The following is a 17187-nucleotide window of genomic DNA, read 5'->3' as shown; positions in this document are numbered from 1 at the left end:
TCAGACAGCGTATAATTGAACAAATGCCAGATTCATAATCCAGGTTAAAAGAGAGTAGATGAATCTGATCATCAGTTAAGCAGTAATTTCAATTTTAATGTCATGTTTGAAACAAGTCTTTATTTTCTTGTTTTCCATACTGAGACTGACCAACAGAACGCAGTAGGTAGCATCCAATTAATATCCAGAGTGATAGGTGTTTTTATGTCCTAACCTGCAAAGAAGAGACAAAGATTTACTTTTCTGCAGAAGAGGAGAGTTGAAAACAGACGCAAAAAATCGCTGTCAAACACTGTCTGGAATCAACTCTGCTAAATCTTTTGTTTGCATTCCTCTTTATTGTATAGAAAAAGGAGGTTGGGCTTCTTCACACAGTCACACAGAAAATTGACCAACGATCTTTATGTTCTGGAACCTTCTGTGGACATGCCCTTACAAGGGCATGTGGCTGACCACAACTAATCAGTTTCACATGGAGCTAATAACACATGAATGTTTTAACGTTTTTAGCTTCCAGGCAAACATCCTAAACAAAGTTAATAAAGTACTATAAAAGATTAATAAAGTACTACAAAAGAGAGAAGTTAAGTAAACATAAAACAGAATAATAATATGAGAATAATAATATAAAAAGAATAATATGAAAACATAACTCATAAAATAAACTCATAAGTAAATGAACCTGGAGAATAATTTTTCTAACACAGAGTAAAGGGGTATTTCACAAAATGTTGAGCAAATTCCTGCACAACAAAAATCAAACCTTTATTTTCAGTCACTTTTTACAAAGGAACAAAGAAATAAAAAAAAACAACAAAGTGCAGTCGGCTCAATATGAGACATATATGTAATTATTCCTCAATTTGAAGAATAATTAACAAAACAAAGATTAATTAATCTTGCACTCATTGGATCTCCATTGCACATTGAGGATTTAAAGAAGTTTCATTGTGATTTTAAGGCCAAGAAGCTTGGACAAAAAGATGGTTCCTAAATGGTTTGTCTTGCTTTCTTTGCTCTGCATCTTTTATCTGATACCAACAGTTGGAAGAGGCAATGTCCATGATGAGTCCTGTCTGCCCAATGTTTTTTATTGGGAGGTGGACATTTGTTCTGGGATGAGGGTGCAGCCAATTAATTTTTTCGCCATCCTGATGACCCAATGAAGCCCTTTCCTCTCTGAAAAAGAGGAAAGCATGTGGTATGCCACGATTTGTGTGGCATACCACATGTCTTCCACCAAAAGGTGCGGCGCTGTTGTGATCAGCACCGCACCTTTTCAGATATTGGGCTGGTGGCATTGTTTGTGCAGAACCTAATAGAATCAGAATCACATAATTCATAATCTGAGATACTTATACTGTTCACAAATGGACTAAATTATTTATCAAAACTACTTTTTCATGTGAAGTATTTATGGTATACCTGAATGTCAATTTCATATCTCTTAAAACATTTATTTTCACAAATAAAATAAAAGTTTCACATACACTTATTTTAAAGAATCGTTGTAGTTTAGAATAATTCCATCTAGTTTAAATATATTTTAGATTTTGAGATAGTCAAAGTTATTATACTGATTTATTACAAGCTTAAATTGTGGTTAATTGAATTCATTTCAATATTGTCTTAATGTCTTAAGGCACTTCACAAAAAAGTTGTTTGAATTGAATCATGGGTATATTCCAATAAATTCTAAATATCATACAGTGCATTAGAGTCATTCATTATTCAAATTAGTTGAGATGTCTTCTGTCTAAGGAAACTCTGCAGATTGCATCGAGTCATTGATTTGCAGGATCCTCCTGGATAAGCATGTAGCTACAGTAGAGAATCACTTGTGTTGTGTCATTGACTTTACAGCAATTCCTCATAGTGAGCAAGCATGTAGCAACAGTGGAGAGGGAAAACTCCCCTTTGACAGGAAGAATCCTGGAGCAGAACCTGGCTTAGTAAGAGCGGTCACCTGACGAGGTTACTGACGAGATTTGAGAAGACAAAAAACCCAAAACAAAACAAAAAACAGAAGAGCTGATGTAGAAGTACTTTCTATGTTAATGAAAAGTACAGGGTTTATAGCAGGAAACAAAGAACAAGCTTATAGCATATCTACAGAGATAGTTCAGGATAAAAGGATAAACCGAGGAATGAGCCGGGGACAATTTGAGTTTAGTCAAGCAACAGTCCTTGCTTGAAGCTAATTTCAGGAATGACCCACAGCTGAGAGAGAAAAAGGAACATGGACATTCAGTCTCATAAAACTTTAAATCGTCATCTTAACAAATAATATTAAATTATTTCAACTGAAATGCATCTGAAAATCATCACATATTATGGGTGTCAATATGACACTCTCAACATGGCGTTGACACAGACGTACGGTAAGGACACTCATGTTGCATTTAATGTTGTGTGTGGGTTACTCTGGCTACAGTCAGGTGCTCTGAGAGGCAAGACAAAATCTCCAACGAATAATGTTTGCAACCTAAGGAACCTGATCAACAATTAGTTCAAATATAATATTATTCCTGCGCTAGTTTATGACAGTACAGTTCTATCGTGAATTATTTATCAACCAAATATGAACATGACAAAACAAGCAAGATTTCCAACAGTACTTGAACGCAATGGAGAAAGTGTGTTTCCCTGAATCTCCCGTCTGTCTTTGTGTTTCTGCTGTGACCGAACAGGCCACTGTCTCCTGCACTGTGTTGTACATGTTTTACGGGTCATCGTCCCAATTTTCTCAGCTCTTCTCATGGTTCGCGCTTCACCTCAGATAGCTGCCCTAGCCAGCAGACGGCAGCCTGGGAGCTAACACCCACCGCTCAGAGGAAGTACACAAGTCCATGTTCCCTTCTGCACCTCCGCGAATAGAGCCAGCTCAACATGGTGAGAGTTATGGAGTACCTTCGCTACCTCCAAGACCCTCACCTTGTCGCCCGCTTTCAGCTTGTTTGCGGGATACGGGGCACTCTTTCAGAACCTGTTCCTGCCGATAGTTCGACCTCTGATGGCTGCAGGTCAGTAAATAAGGCTCGTTCTCGCAACAACGGGGCTCTCCATCATCACACAGCCGGGGAAACAGGAGATGAACAGTTGACCAGTATGGGAGTTCCGAGGAGGATCGCAGATGTGACTGAGCCTAGAAAACGCAAGCATGACATGGAAGACGCTCCCCCGAACGGGGCTGCTCTGTCCCCAGGCGGAGAAAGTGTCGCTGTGCGGCGCAGCACTCTTAAACCCCTCCGCAGAAACTCTCTGACGGGCGAAGCGGGGCAGGAGTTTGTCATCGAGAACCGCTTCTTGTTTTACTTGTTCACCTTCGGGACAGAGTTGGGAAACGAATTGTTTTACATCACCTTCTTTCCCTTCATCATGTGGAATGTGGACGCTTTCGTGAGCAGACGGTTGATCATGGTGTGGGTCTGGGTCATGTACGTGGGACAGTGCACGAAGGATGTGATCGGCTGGCCCCGACCCGCTTCCCCACCTGTGGTGAAAGTGGAAATGTTTTACAACTCTGAGTACAGCATGCCGTCCACCCACGCCATGTCAGGGACAGCCATCCCCTTCTCCCTGTTCTTCATGACCCATGGCCGCTGGGAGGTAATCCCTAACACACACCAGGCTGTTGAAAATGTGAAGAAGTGGTTAGGAACCATTTCCTCCTGGCCAGAAATATTATTTACAAAGGAAGTTGCATTAGCAGGGCCGGCTCAATGTTGTTTGAGGCCGTAAGTACAGTTGAATTGGGGCCTCCCCAGTCAGCTTTATAAGTATTGAGCCACAGAGTAAATAACGATGATGATCTACTCACAGGGTCACAGCTGAACAGAAATGATTAAAATAAATTTAAAATATGATTCTGTTATACAGTTTTCTTTTTCAGGGAGGACAAAAGTGTCCCTTCCAATTTACATGCATTTTCTGCGCTTTGGCTCACAGGCCAATGCGCATTTAAATCTACATGTGGCGGTTTACTCATCATTTTAGTTTAATTATTATGTTGAGGATTTGTGTTAGCTTATTGTATGGAGATACGTGATTCAATTACATCTTTTATGTTTAAACAATAAAATCTTAAAATCATAAAAAACTTTGTTATTTTATGCTCTTTGGGTTAAATAACACTGAATAGAGTCCGATTTCTGTGTATTTAAGTGAGTTTTAGTGCTTTGTAGTTTGTTATTGTCCACAGAAAAAGTTTGCATGATTGCCGATGGTAAAGAGTTTTGACAAGAGCAGCCCTTTACGGTCCATCTACCATTGCCTAAACAAAAGGTAGCAGAACAGTTTATATCACAGAGCAGGACGTCAAACTCATTTTCATTTTGGGAAATATCAAGAATGATAGGCTGTAGATATTATTGCAGAAACCAAGAGAGTTTTTTTTTTTTTTTGTAGACTTTTGTTCTTCACGTTTTGGGTTGAGGCGTTGCATGATTAGATACTTGTTCCCTCTGAATTTGAATGCTCTCCAGCTGAAAGGACATTTGCTCTTACTTTTTTATTTTCAAACAGTTATGATGCATAACTGTGGCATCAATGTGTTTTCACAATAAGGAGCACATAATTAGCACCCAATAATAATTGAACTATGACCCCAATAATAGAGGAGTTGAAAAGGATGATTCATAGAGGCAGAGAGGAGGAGGAAGTTCAAACCATGTCTTCCATCAAACATGATGAGAAGGGATCAAATCCCCAATGCCATCATCTCTTTGTTTGCATTCTGACCATGTGGTCTGACAGAGTCTTAAAGAGAAGCAGCAAAAGCAAAGGAAGTGGATTATCAGAGATAGAAATAACTGTTGGTGTGATCCAGGACATGTTACTGTAGAATATCATCTCTGCTGCCCAGAAACTGAGCTGTTAGCATGTCATGTTGGTCATTAGAATGTCATACAGCAACAGTCTTCAGTCAGAGGCTTCTTTAGATTCATTGCTGTAAAATCAGCCAAAACATGACACATAGTAACAAGATAACAGAAGCTTGATTAGGTCTGTTATCAGTGCTAAGTGAGGTCGGTTCCAAGCCTACTTTGTGTGTTTTGGAGCATGTAGTTGTTGAAGTTATTACAGGACAAATCACTCTTGAATGCAGGGCCATGTAGGTCTAGATATTTTTTTCCTTTATTGATAAACACCTTCATTTAAAAACTGCATTTTGTGTTACTTGTGCTGTTTAACTAATATTAAAATTGGTTTGATGTTCTGAATCACTGAAGTGTGACAAACATGCAAAAAATAGAAAATCAAGAAGAGGACAAACACTTTACAATCTAGCTACTAAAAAACTCCGAAATTGAATATATACCTTTAATGATGGGCACAGTTGGTAGCACTGTTGCCTTGCAGAAAGAAGGTTCAATTTCCGGCCAGGGGTCTTTCTGCATGGAGTTTGCATGTTCTCCCTGTAGCACCAGGGAATATTCAAATAGCTTCTCTTTTTTTCCAGCTTCCTCCCACAGTCCAAAAACATGACTGTCAGGTTGATTGGTCTCTCTAAATTCTCCTTAGGTGTGTGTGCATGGTTGTTTGTCCTGTCTATCTTGTCCTGCGATGGACTGGCGACCTGTCCAGGGTGTCCGCGCCTCTCGCTGGAAATGTCTCACTGGAGTTAGCCTGTCAGCAAAGCCATTGTAGCTTAAAATAGCGCCTCCATTCTAGACATGTAGCAGCAAAGATGTCCCAAATGCTAATGTTAGCACCCACAGTCCACATTTCTTAATTATTTTATCAAAGATGTTTGCAATTGCGGTCAATTAATTACAGACTCTGCAATTAACTGAAACATTTTAATTGAGTCTCACCACTAATAAAAACAGAATTGAGAATAACATATTGTACAGTAAGGGCAACATTACAACATAAAATACTGCAGAGTTATTAAAAATAGCATACTCTGATCAAAAGCAGTGACTTGACTGAATGAATTTTAATTGAAACTCAAAATCTCAAAACCATATTCACCATCAAACACATCAAGCTTTTTGAGTGTCTATGAAACACATTGTCTGATGAAAGCAGAAGGCAGTGAAAGTACAGCGGAGGCATTTCAACAACCAAAGACCATAAAACTGTAAATGTACTTTGAACTTTATAACTGCACAAGGATACTAAAATTTTTCCCCTAACTCCATGCAGAAATATACTAGAAGAGCAGTCCTCTCCTCCAACAGCCTAACAGCCAATGCTACACAAGGCAACATTTAGTGTTTGATCGTTTTCATGTAAGGTTTACTGGCATACCTACTGTAACAGCCTGTTTACTCTATTTCGTGTTTCTTTTGTTTTATTGTTTCAGCACAGTAAACATTCACAATGTCTCATAATTTAGACACTGAAATCTTTACGCAATGCATTAGTAAAACATTTAAGCCAAGCACTGATATGAGTTCTTCCTAACACCCAGTCAGTCAGTATGAAATTCTTGCATCACACAATCACATGAAAAAAGTATAACAACCCTATTCAGTTGTTCAAAGAAATGCATCGAATGCATATTATAGTTTTTATTTTCCATTAATCTCAGAAAAACACAATGAGTTCCTTTTAGATAAAACAAAAACCTTTTTCTTCCTCAAACAAATAATATTATGACAAATGTAAATATAGGGTGACTTTAAAAAGTTTTATACAAAAAAAATCTTATGATTTTATGCCAGCTTAATTTTAACAGTGACACATAGGATATCGAAACAAAAACTGAGAAAATTGCATAAAATGAGGGAAAAAATGCATTTTATTGAAAGAAATAAGTATTTTGACCCCCTAGTGAAACATAATTTAGTATTTGGTGGCAAAACCCTTGGTGGCCAGCACAGTAGTCAGACGCTTCTTGTAGTTTTTTTATAAGGTGTGCACACACTTTAGGACAAATTTTGGCCCACTCCTCTCTGCAGATCATCTCATAATCCTTGAGGTTTTTAGGCATGCGTTTGGAAACGCGAAGCTTCAGCTCTCTCTATAGATTTTCAATGGGATTGTGGTCAGGAGACTGGCGAGGCCATTTCATCACCTGGATATGCTTTTTCTGGAGCCACGTCTTTGTTTCCTTGGCTGTATGTTTTGGGTCGTCGCCATGTTGTACTTCTTTCTTTTCCAAATAATTGCCCCAAAGGTGTGTCACCTTCTCATCCAGCTTCTTACTTATGACTTTGTAGTAATTCCAGCCTTGTGTAGGTCAACAGTTTTGTCCCTGACATCCTTAGACAGCTCTCTAGTCTTGCCAATGGTGGAGATGTTGGAGTGTCATAGAGTCTTCTTTTTCTTCTTCTTTTCTATTATGGCGGATTGCAAGCAACTTTAAGGTGCATACTGCCACCTACTGTACACGTGTGTGTAGCAACGTTACTTTACATCTATCAAATTCTATTTTTTAATTTTGTATTCTGAAGATAAATAAATAATGCTTTCCTTAATCTGTAAATATCCATTATGTTTCCTTCATTTCCCAATATTCCTTTAAGACTCCATTCTTGACCTGTCCTTCCAACCACTTTTCTCAATTTCTCCCTTTCAGGTTCATATGTCTTACAGTTCATCAATACGTGTTCTACACTTTCTTTCTCTCCACATCTTTCACATTTATCATTATTTTTCCTCCCTATTAAATATAAAATGTAATTTAATTAGTTATGACCATCTCTTAATCTAATCATTATTTTTTCTTCCCTTCTGTTTCTCTCATTAAATTTCTAATTAGTACTGAGTTTTGTACTTCATATAATCTTCTTCCTTTCTTATCTTCATTACACATTTTTTTTTGCCATTTTTCAATTTCTTTACTCTTAATAAGTGATTTCCCTTCCCCTTTCCCAAAAGTAATTGTAATCCCTTTTTGCTAATTTATCTGCCTTTTTATTGCCTTTTACACCTTCATGTGCTGGTACCCAACAGAACCAAATATCAATCCATCCATCCATCCATTTTCTGTTCACCCTTGTCCCTAATGGGGTCGGGAGGGTTGCTGGTGCCCATCTCCAGCTACGTTCCGGGCGAGAGGCGGGGTACACCCTGGACAGGTCGCCAGCCTGTCGCAGACCAAATATCAATGCCACCCCTATATAATGTAAATAGACTTTGCTGAATTTCTAATACTAAATCTTTCCTATTATTTCTTTCTCCCTGAATACTTTCTAAAACTGCTTTGGAATCTGTGCACACCACCACCCTGTCTGGTTGAACCTCCTCAACTCACTGTAAGCTTAGTATATCTGCCACCATTTCTGCTGTGAAAACAGATAGTTGATCTGATATTCTTTTAGAAATATATTTTTTAAACTCTTGTATATTTATTCCTATTCCCACACATCCTTTTAAATTCTTAGAACCATCTGAATATATTTTAAGGTAATTATAATATGAGTTTCTTAAATATATATCAGTCTTTATCCCTATTTCATTTAAATTCCACTCATTTTTCATTTTAAGAAGTCTCATATCTACATTTACCTTAGGAAATAGCCATGGAGGAATAACACTAATTGGATTAAACTGAGCTATTTTCTTATCCTCTAATCCATACATTTTAATCAATTTGCTTACAATCCATCCAAATCCATTACTCTGGAACTTTGAATATTCCCAACAGTTATGTAAAATTGTTGAAGTTACATTTTCTTCCTTACTACTTTTAATTTTCATCCAGTATACTGGAGCTAATTTTATTCTTCTCATTTCCAGTGGAGTCTCTCCAGTCTCTATTAAAAGAGCATTAATAGGTGTCGTTTTTACTGCTCCTATACATATACATAAAGCCATACTCTGTAATCTATCTATCTTTTGTAGTGTTGTTTTAGCTGCTGCTCCATATATAAAACTGCCATAATCTATTATTGATCTCATGAGAGCCCTATATGTTTAATAATGACTGTCTATCTGCACCCCAGTTATTCTACTAGCAGCTCTTCAATTATTTTTGAGAAACATTACATTACCAAGACACATGAAAACATACCTTGATCTTTGCTTTTTTCTCTTCTTCCTTGTTCTTTTTCTGTCCCTGAAGAATAAGTCTTTTTTTGCGACATTGTTTTGCTAACTAATCTCAGCCCTGCAGCCATTTAGTTTGCTTATGCCCTAGGCCGGCCCTGAGAATCCCTCATTTTCCATTTTTCTTCTTAAGTAAATCCCAACCAGTTGTAGTGAATATGTCTATTTCCTTTTTTTTAATTAGAGGTTGAACACTTCTGACTGATGTTTTGAATTACTTGAGCATCTTTTCATGTTTTCTTCTAGTTCTATGAAGTCCAGTTACCCTCACTGCAATTATTTTTGCCTTCGTTGTGGTTTTGAATGCAATAACTTCAGTGCATCCCTGCAAAGAACTTTAAGACATACTAATTACAAGAAACGGATCATGGATGAGGATGGGTTTAAGAATATTCAAACCCATGTGCATCTACTTGTGTGCATCTCATGGCCAAAACATCTGGTTATATAAACATTTTATCAGGGTAATTTGGGTAACAGGAAACACTATTGTTGGATAAGGATGAGCTGTATAGAAACGGTTGAAATGTGCCTCCTCTCATCTCTGCAGTACCCTTACACCCTGGGCTTCAGCTTGGCTCTCTGTTGGTGTCTGTTGGTCTGTTCCAGCCGGATCTACATGGGGATGCACTCAGTCCTGGTATGTCTCACACACAGTCTCAAACATGGTGCCAACTTTGACACTTCCAGCCCCAAGTAAAGCTGAAGAATTATTATGAGTGGTTTTAATAAATGCTAGCAGTTATCCTGATTATTACCATTAATCATTAGCCGATGTGTCATGCCATAACTGAACATGCTTAGGGAGATGCAAAAGACCAGTATTAATAAACATTTTCTTGTGATAATGGTGCAAAGAAAGATTTTACATAAAATCAAAAAAAGTATTGATAACCTGATCATCCTCTTCATGAGACTGTCTTAGAAAAACAGAGTCTTTAGTCAGAGGCTTCTTCAAATTCAAAAGCTACAAGAGATCTTTCCTGCCCAAAGCCATCACCAACTACAGTGACTCTTTAATGAAATGAATTACAACAACAACATTTAATATCCCTTTGGGATCAAAAAATTTGTTTTGAATATGAATGGGAATTTAATATGCTGAAGTGGTCACCAATCACCACTGCCCGTCAGAATAACAGAAAATACAAAAGCAACAAAAAATCATTTAACGTTGTTACCGAAGGCAACAAAGGTTACTGAAGTACATTTTTCTACATTTTTTGCTTGTCAAGTAGTCTTGACAAGCAAAAAGGAATTCCTTTTTTTTTGCATAATATAAGAATACGAATTTCATAACATGGTAATTGAGGAAAAGTGGATATGTGTGAGGATAATAGTCCCTCATATATATGTAATTTGAATTGTACGCTTCTGTAAAACTTCTATTGGATCTAAATTTGAATTAGATTGACCTCCACAGTTCTACACATTAAGATATGCAAGGTAGAAATAATGAGCAATAAACTGTATGCAAGCCTTAGAATTTATTACATCACTGATTTTAAAGAATTACTGAGGATTCAGAGGCAATTATATAAAAGTGTACCTTTTATGTAATTGACATGTTGTTGCCATAGTAATGTATTATGAATAACAACCCAAATTAATTTTAGTTCAAAAACTCTTAAGTATTTCAGTATCATCAGGTTATTTATCTCAGAACAACATTTTCAAAATACTTTTACCAAAACAAACTAAGTTCTTATCATAGATACAAAAAATTCAAGACATTCTGTAATACTGAAAATATACTGAATATAAATTCATAATCATATGTCCTAGCAATAGATCGGCATTAGGTGAGTCTTTGGATTTCCAGTGTATTAATATCCTTCTGCGTGTAAGCAAAGTAGAGAAAACAATGTTATATGTGCATGACTTTTAGAGGTAGCCTTTATCACTGACATTAAAGACACTTTTCCACCAGCACAATGCGCTCTAACCAGTTAATGTGGGCTCAGTCCTTCCCCACATAGTGAGCTTTTCCATTATACAGTCTGTTCCTCATTATTGTGGGCAGGACATGAGCAACAGCAGCTGTGGTCAACTCTCTGCTGATGTCAACACTCAGCAATGGAGAGCCTCGAGGTTCTCGTTTTGATGGACTCAAATAAACCCAGATATTTCATTTTGTCTTATAGAAATTTATTGCTGGCCAAACATAATGATAAAGACTCATAGTTGAGTCTTTATCATAACTTTATCATAACATATAAATAAAATAACATTCTGGCTCTTTATTTTTTTAAATGTGCAACCTTTTGGATTTAGGTAAGGCAGTCAAAAGATGTAAACCAATAGCCACACATGAACATTTTTTATTTTTTTTAAAATCCACATTAAAAATAAAATTCACATCACAAGTTAATATTATGCAGTTCTAGTGTTTCACACTATCGGCCCAAAATTGCAGCTCCATCAGAAAGCTGACCACATCTGCAGTGTTTCTCTCTTCTTTATTGCTGTCCGTTCTTCAGAGAGAAGAGCTGCTAGCAGCGCTGCTAATTCACGGTCATTCTGCTACTAAACTTACTGCATGTCTTTCAGGTGTTGCTCCTGATTAAACTCATAATTAAACTCCTCATACTGAGCAGCTCTTTGACGGCATATCCGCGATCCGCAGCTAAACTAAATGTGTCATAATTTGCGGTGTGTCACTACAAAAATTTACTACAGTACCCCCCCTCAAGGGCGGCTCCAAGACGCCCAAAAACAGTCCCACACAACAAGGGTGGGTGGAGGGTGAGAGGAGCAGTGTCTGCAGCAGCAGCCAGAGGTGTGGCGGGCGCAGGAGACTTAGCCAGAGCTGCGGCTGGAGGTGGTGCTGGTCCCGGAGATGCTGGAGCTGGGTTGGTGGAGCAGAAGAATGGGATGTCCGGCTTAGGAGGCAGAGGGTCACCAGCCATGACAGCCAAATCTGTCTGGCGTTCCCACTCTGCGTCCAGTTGCAGCTCCACCATCCCCAGGGACGAGAGATGGGCGGACCAGCCGTTCAGCACCAACAGGAGTCGGATGGCGACCCCAAGGCACCTGAGGGCGAAGTATTGTTCCGCCACAATCTCCACATAGTCTTTTATTGTAGAAATTAATTCATCCCAGCGTGTATTGTCCTTGTTGATGTTTCTTTTCCCTTACTACAAGTTGCTCCTCACAAGTTGCTCCTCACTGTAGCAACTTGTGGTCGGATCCTTCTGTCATGATTTGCGATGTGTAGAGGTGGTGAGGAAAACGCTGAGGACCCAGGTTGGAATGATGAACTAATGATTAATGATCCAAAAAAAAAATCCAAAATCCAAAAATTCAGGCAGCACAGATGAGCGGAAGGCTAAAAGCTCAGAGCTGGTAGCAACTGGACAGCAAACACAGCTGATGGCAGACTAGACGGCAAGACAGCTTTGACACAACAGATTCGACACAGGACCTGACAAGGAACACAAGTGGGTTTAAATACACAGGGAGACAATCAGGAGAAATAAGGGACAGCTGGAGACAATCAAGGGATAGACAACAAAGAGACTCAACAGAACACAGAAAACTAAATAAACACACAAAAAAACCCAATCACTACAAAATGATGTTTGGAGTTTTCAGTGACATAAATCGCGAGCCAATCAACAGCTGTCAATCAAATGGCTTTGGTGCCGTACCCTGCACAGTGCTGCTAGTATTATCCCTGAAGTAGGTATGAAAATCTGAGAACAGCTGGGCAGAACCACACCACATCTGCTAATGGAAAATGAATCTGGCCGGGGCAGACCGGGACCGAACCGGTTAGAGGCGGTGTAGTAGAAAACCGCCATTGACTCAGATTTTAACCGCCTCTGATTCTCCAAGAACTCTGACACATAAAAGAGAAAACATGTGCTACAGGTTCTTTGATCGCTGTAGTAGCGATCGAAGAAGCTATTACTGCTGTTGGCTTTTCAGTCCAACAGAAAATGATTTACTAGATTACCTCCTTTAATGTACCAAAGCACGTGTTTCTAAGTTTGGTCTGATTCTCATGAAAACCATAAAAGATGCATTGCAGTAGCTGTTTATGCATTTATAAGCTGAAAATGTTGGAAGGTCATTTCATGATTTGGAGGATTTTAGTAGAACTTCTAATCAAGGAAAAATTTTCAGATTCCCATTCCAGTATGTTTTCTCTGCTTCATGGAGAAAGCAGCTATGCTGTGGATTCACAGATTCTGTTTCTGTGCTTCTTCCCTGCAGGACGTCATCGCTGGCATCTTGTACAGCATCCTCATCCTCTTCTTCTTTCTCCCTGCGTTGGACATGATTGACAGCTTCAACCTGAGCTGCCGCTACGCTCCGCTGGTCATCGTTTTCATCCCCTTGGCCCTGGCCCTCTTCTCATTCACCCTGGACACCTGGAGCACTTCTAGAGGTGACACGGCTCAGATCCTGGGTGTGGGTGCTGGCGTGGCCCTGGCGTCTCATGTAAACCAGCTCCTAGGTTTGATGCCAGACCTGACGGCTGATCAGCTACCTCTCATGATGCCTACCGTAAGTGGCGGCCTGGTGTGTGGCGCTATGCTGCGGTTGGTTCTGGGAGTGATAGTCCTCGTGGCGATACGGGCCATGATGAAGACTGTCACCATCCCACTGGTGTGCTGGCTGTTCAAGGTGCCCAGCTCAGACGTGAGGAAGGCCCGTCAGCATGTGGAGGTAGAACTCCCATATCGCTACATTGTTTATGGGACCATGGGCTTTAGTGTGCTCTTCCTGGTTCCACTGCTCTTCACCTACGTGGAGAACTCTTAAAAGGATGTAACTTCAGTGCACTGTCAGTCTTCAGCCACGAATTGGAGAACCAGCATTTCAATACTGTTTTTGCATCTCCGTGTAAACCAGACTTTTCCTCTTCAACAGGAAGTTAGGGCCAGAACTGACTGAGATGCATTAAAGCCTGAACACTGAACTCCTTCCTCACTTTCTTAACTTTTCTGCTCTTTTTTCCAACAGACTCAGGTTAGCTCTGGAGCAGGATGAGGGTGAGGGAGTATTTCCTTTAAGTGGCACAGTCTTTTATAAGATTAACCTGTGGAAAGACAAACCTATCTATGTTGGTGTTTTTTACACTGAATATCCACACTGTTGCCTTTTTAAAGACATATTTCAAGAATTTTAATGAGAGGTTTTGCTAAAAGGTTATAAGCAGGTAATATGTAACCTGCAGTAGATTGCCTCTGATTATGCCTGTAGCTAGTGCTTTCATAGTCATATTGACCATTCAAAGTGCTTCAACATTACAGTCACAGTCTCCTTGCAGCACTCCCACATTAACACACCCAACTCTGGATCAGTAGGTAACTTGGGTTGAAGTACTTCCTCCTACAGTCCAGGTGGGGGAACTGTCCTCAAGTACAAGCATACAGTCCTAACCTTAGCCACTATGATTAGATCAAAGGCAGACCATGCAGTTACATTTCATTTTGAAAGCAGGACTTCATGTCTTTCATAAAACTTGTAATGACTGTACTCAAAACATCTCCACGCTCTCACACGTAGTCTCTGCTCAGAGCAAATCTTTGCTTGCAAAACTCTCTGCTCGCTTGGTGGAATTTTCCTGCCATAATTTAAGAGCATACATATTCAGTCTGAAAACAGGATTTTATGTCTTTTGTTCTCAAAACTTTTAATACTTTTGCTTACGTTCTGCTACTGATCGCTAACAGTTACTGATCTTAGGCAGGATTTTGTTCACCCAACCAAAGACAACATAGTCATGACATGATATCTATCATGTGTATCTGTCTTTACACCACTGCATTCGACGCTTTGCATTGCACTTGGTGATGTTTGGCTTGGATGCAGCTGGTTACCATGGAAACCCATTCCATGCCCACCTTTCTTGAGCTAATCTGAAGGCCACATGTAGTTTGAAGGTCAGTAGTGACTGACTCTGCAGAAAGTTGGTGACCTCTTCACACTATGTGCTTCAGCATCTACTGACCCCGCTCTGTCGGCTTAGATGGCCTACCACTTGGTGGCTGAGTTGCTGTCGTTTCCGAATACTTCCATTTTCTTATAATTCAGCTGACAGTCGACTGTGGAATATTTATGAGCGAGAAAATTTCATCACTGGATTTGTTGCACAGGTGGCATCCTATCACAGTTCCACACTGGAATTCACTGAGCTCCAGAGAGCGAACCATTCTGTTTGTAAAAACAGTCTGCATGCCTAGGTGCTTCATTTATCCACCTGTGGCCATGGAAATGATTGGAACACCTGACTCCCATAATTTGGATGGTTGAGCAAATACTTTTGGCAATATTGTGTATGTACTGCAGGGATTGTGAGTTTGATCTCAGACCATGTTGGTTTTTGTTTGGTTTGTTTAGATTGTGCTTCACAATAGTCTAAACAAACCAAACAAAAGCCAATATGCTCTGTTTTTTTTTTTAACCAGAGCACGTGAAGCACAATCTAAACAGATTTTCACTATATTTAGACTTCTGATAATGCTGTAAAAATAGTGAAAGTTTGTTTGTTCTTTAGAACAACTTTATGAAAATATAACCCTAGTTTTACCTAACATATCTTGTGAAAATGTCAAATGTTTTACCATATCTTCAACCATAAAATGTTAAGTTTATAATTTTCTTGTCACAATCATTTTTGAAAGCCCAGATTAGTTTTGCTGGAGGCTAAGGCTAATGAACAGTCTGAAGGGTACATACTGTAAGTTTAATCGGTCTCTGTTTAAATAACCATTCAATGTCCTTATAATTATAAATTTTCATTAACATAAATTGCTTTGTTAGTTTTTAGATGGTAGAATTCTGCTTGACTAGAATTTAGCTTCATCCTCTGGGTCCAGCTACTGTAGATTTACACTAAATTAAACCCAAAAAAATCATCTACCACAAGTAAGATACAGACTGCTAACAGAACCTCACATTAAAAATACTGAACTGTCCCTTTAATACCTCCCGACTCTCTAAAGCTAAATTATCCCTGATGGTTATTTTATAAAGATGTTAAAATTTCAGTTTTAGTATTTCATTAAATGAAACAAAGGCACTTTTAGAAAACTTCCTCATGAATTTCACATGCAATAAAATCCAATATAAAGGTAAAAAATAACAGATTAAAAACAAACGAGGAAATTACCTTCTCAGACAGGAGAAGCTAAAACTATTTTGTTAATCCACTGAATGTTCAGATGTGGTTCTTTGTTCCAAAGAGTTTCCTTTAACTCCTTCTACTCCTTTGACTGAAAACGTTCATGATTGTTTAAGCCCCAACACTGTTTATGTAGTGTGTATTGGTGTGTTTAAAGACGGTGGTCTTGTATGTCTTACAGAACCTCACATTAAAAATACTGAACTGTCCCTGATATATATGAAACTGATATATTTAAAGTTCCCTTTAACTGCACATGTGCAGTGGAATCCACCATACAAACTACTGAAGGGCTTTTTCTATTGTTTTGGCTTTTATAGACAACAACCTTCCAGTTTATCACTCTGAGGTAAACTATAACTTCTCCTCCGACACAGTGAAATGTTTCTCCTTAGCAGTTCACTCCTTTGCCAAGTTTTCCCTCACTTCATTCTTGTGCATAACCACTTTATCCCTTCCTTTTTCTACTACGTCTCCTTAAACTAATTATTTTCTAACTCAGTTAGAAAATAACTTAGTTAAAATGTTAGTTTAGAAAATAAACTGACATTTTCATATCAGTTTATTTAGCTTAGACACTTCTCCTGAATTTAAATTCAGTTATGTGTGTAATTCAACTGAACACACTCATGAGCTGCCGGGTTTTTTGAAGAGATGTAGGAGGCTCTGAAAATAAATGTTAGATTTCATATTTTAGGGATATACAGAAAAACTGACCAATATGTAAAAAAGATTTAGTTGTTGAAAGTTTGACTAAAACCAAAATGAATACAGCAAACTAAATTCTGCCTAAAAAAAATAAAAATAATTACGTCTTGCTGATAGATCACCTGTATTTGAATGATTCAGTAGGTTAGTCAAAGTGACCAATTTAGCAGATAGGGTGCGTTCTTTGACACATTGCTCTTTTTGTACCTCAAAAAGCTTGTATGAATGGCACAGAAGTGCAATAGTATGAAATGGAGAAGGGGTGAGCTGAACAGCTCTTGTGGAAAAGGTTTGGAACCTCTCCATTTTCATATTTGGCAGTTTGATGATTGCTTTTTGCTTTT

The 17187-nt window shown here is 38.6% G+C and overlaps 1 protein-coding gene across 1 annotated transcript; it reads left to right on the top strand.

The window, feature by feature from the left end:
* The first annotated feature begins 2889 nt into the window (after nt 1-2889).
* Nucleotides 2890-16934, top strand: LOC114155583 (sphingosine-1-phosphate phosphatase 1-like). The gene is made up of 3 exons (XM_028035549.1): nt 2890-3609; nt 9551-9640; nt 13219-16934. The coding sequence occupies exons 1-3, from the start codon at nt 2890-2892 to the stop codon at nt 13768-13770; spliced, it is 1362 nt and encodes a 453-aa protein (XP_027891350.1). The 3' UTR covers nt 13771-16934.
* The last annotated feature ends 253 nt before the right edge of the window (nt 16935-17187 follow it).

The sequence above is a fragment of the Xiphophorus couchianus genome, chromosome 13, assembly GCF_001444195.1.
Source record: "Xiphophorus couchianus chromosome 13, X_couchianus-1.0, whole genome shotgun sequence".
Taxonomy (NCBI): Eukaryota; Metazoa; Chordata; class Actinopteri; order Cyprinodontiformes; family Poeciliidae; genus Xiphophorus; species Xiphophorus couchianus.
This window is presented reverse-complemented; position numbering and strand designations above follow the sequence as displayed.

What these genes read in the sequence shown, in the direction of transcription:
- LOC114155583 (XM_028035549.1), top strand. Translation starts at nt 2,890, where the DNA reads ATGGTGAGAGTTATGGAGTACCTTCGCTACCTCCAAGACCCTCACCTT. An exon ending in TGACCCATGGCCGCTGGGAG is followed by an intron (nt 3,610 to 9,550) that starts GTAATCCCTAAC and finishes TCATCTCTGCAG; the next exon opens with TACCCTTACACCCTGGGCTT. An exon ending in TGGGGATGCACTCAGTCCTG is followed by an intron (nt 9,641 to 13,218) that starts GTATGTCTCACA and finishes TCTTCCCTGCAG; the next exon opens with GACGTCATCGCTGGCATCTT.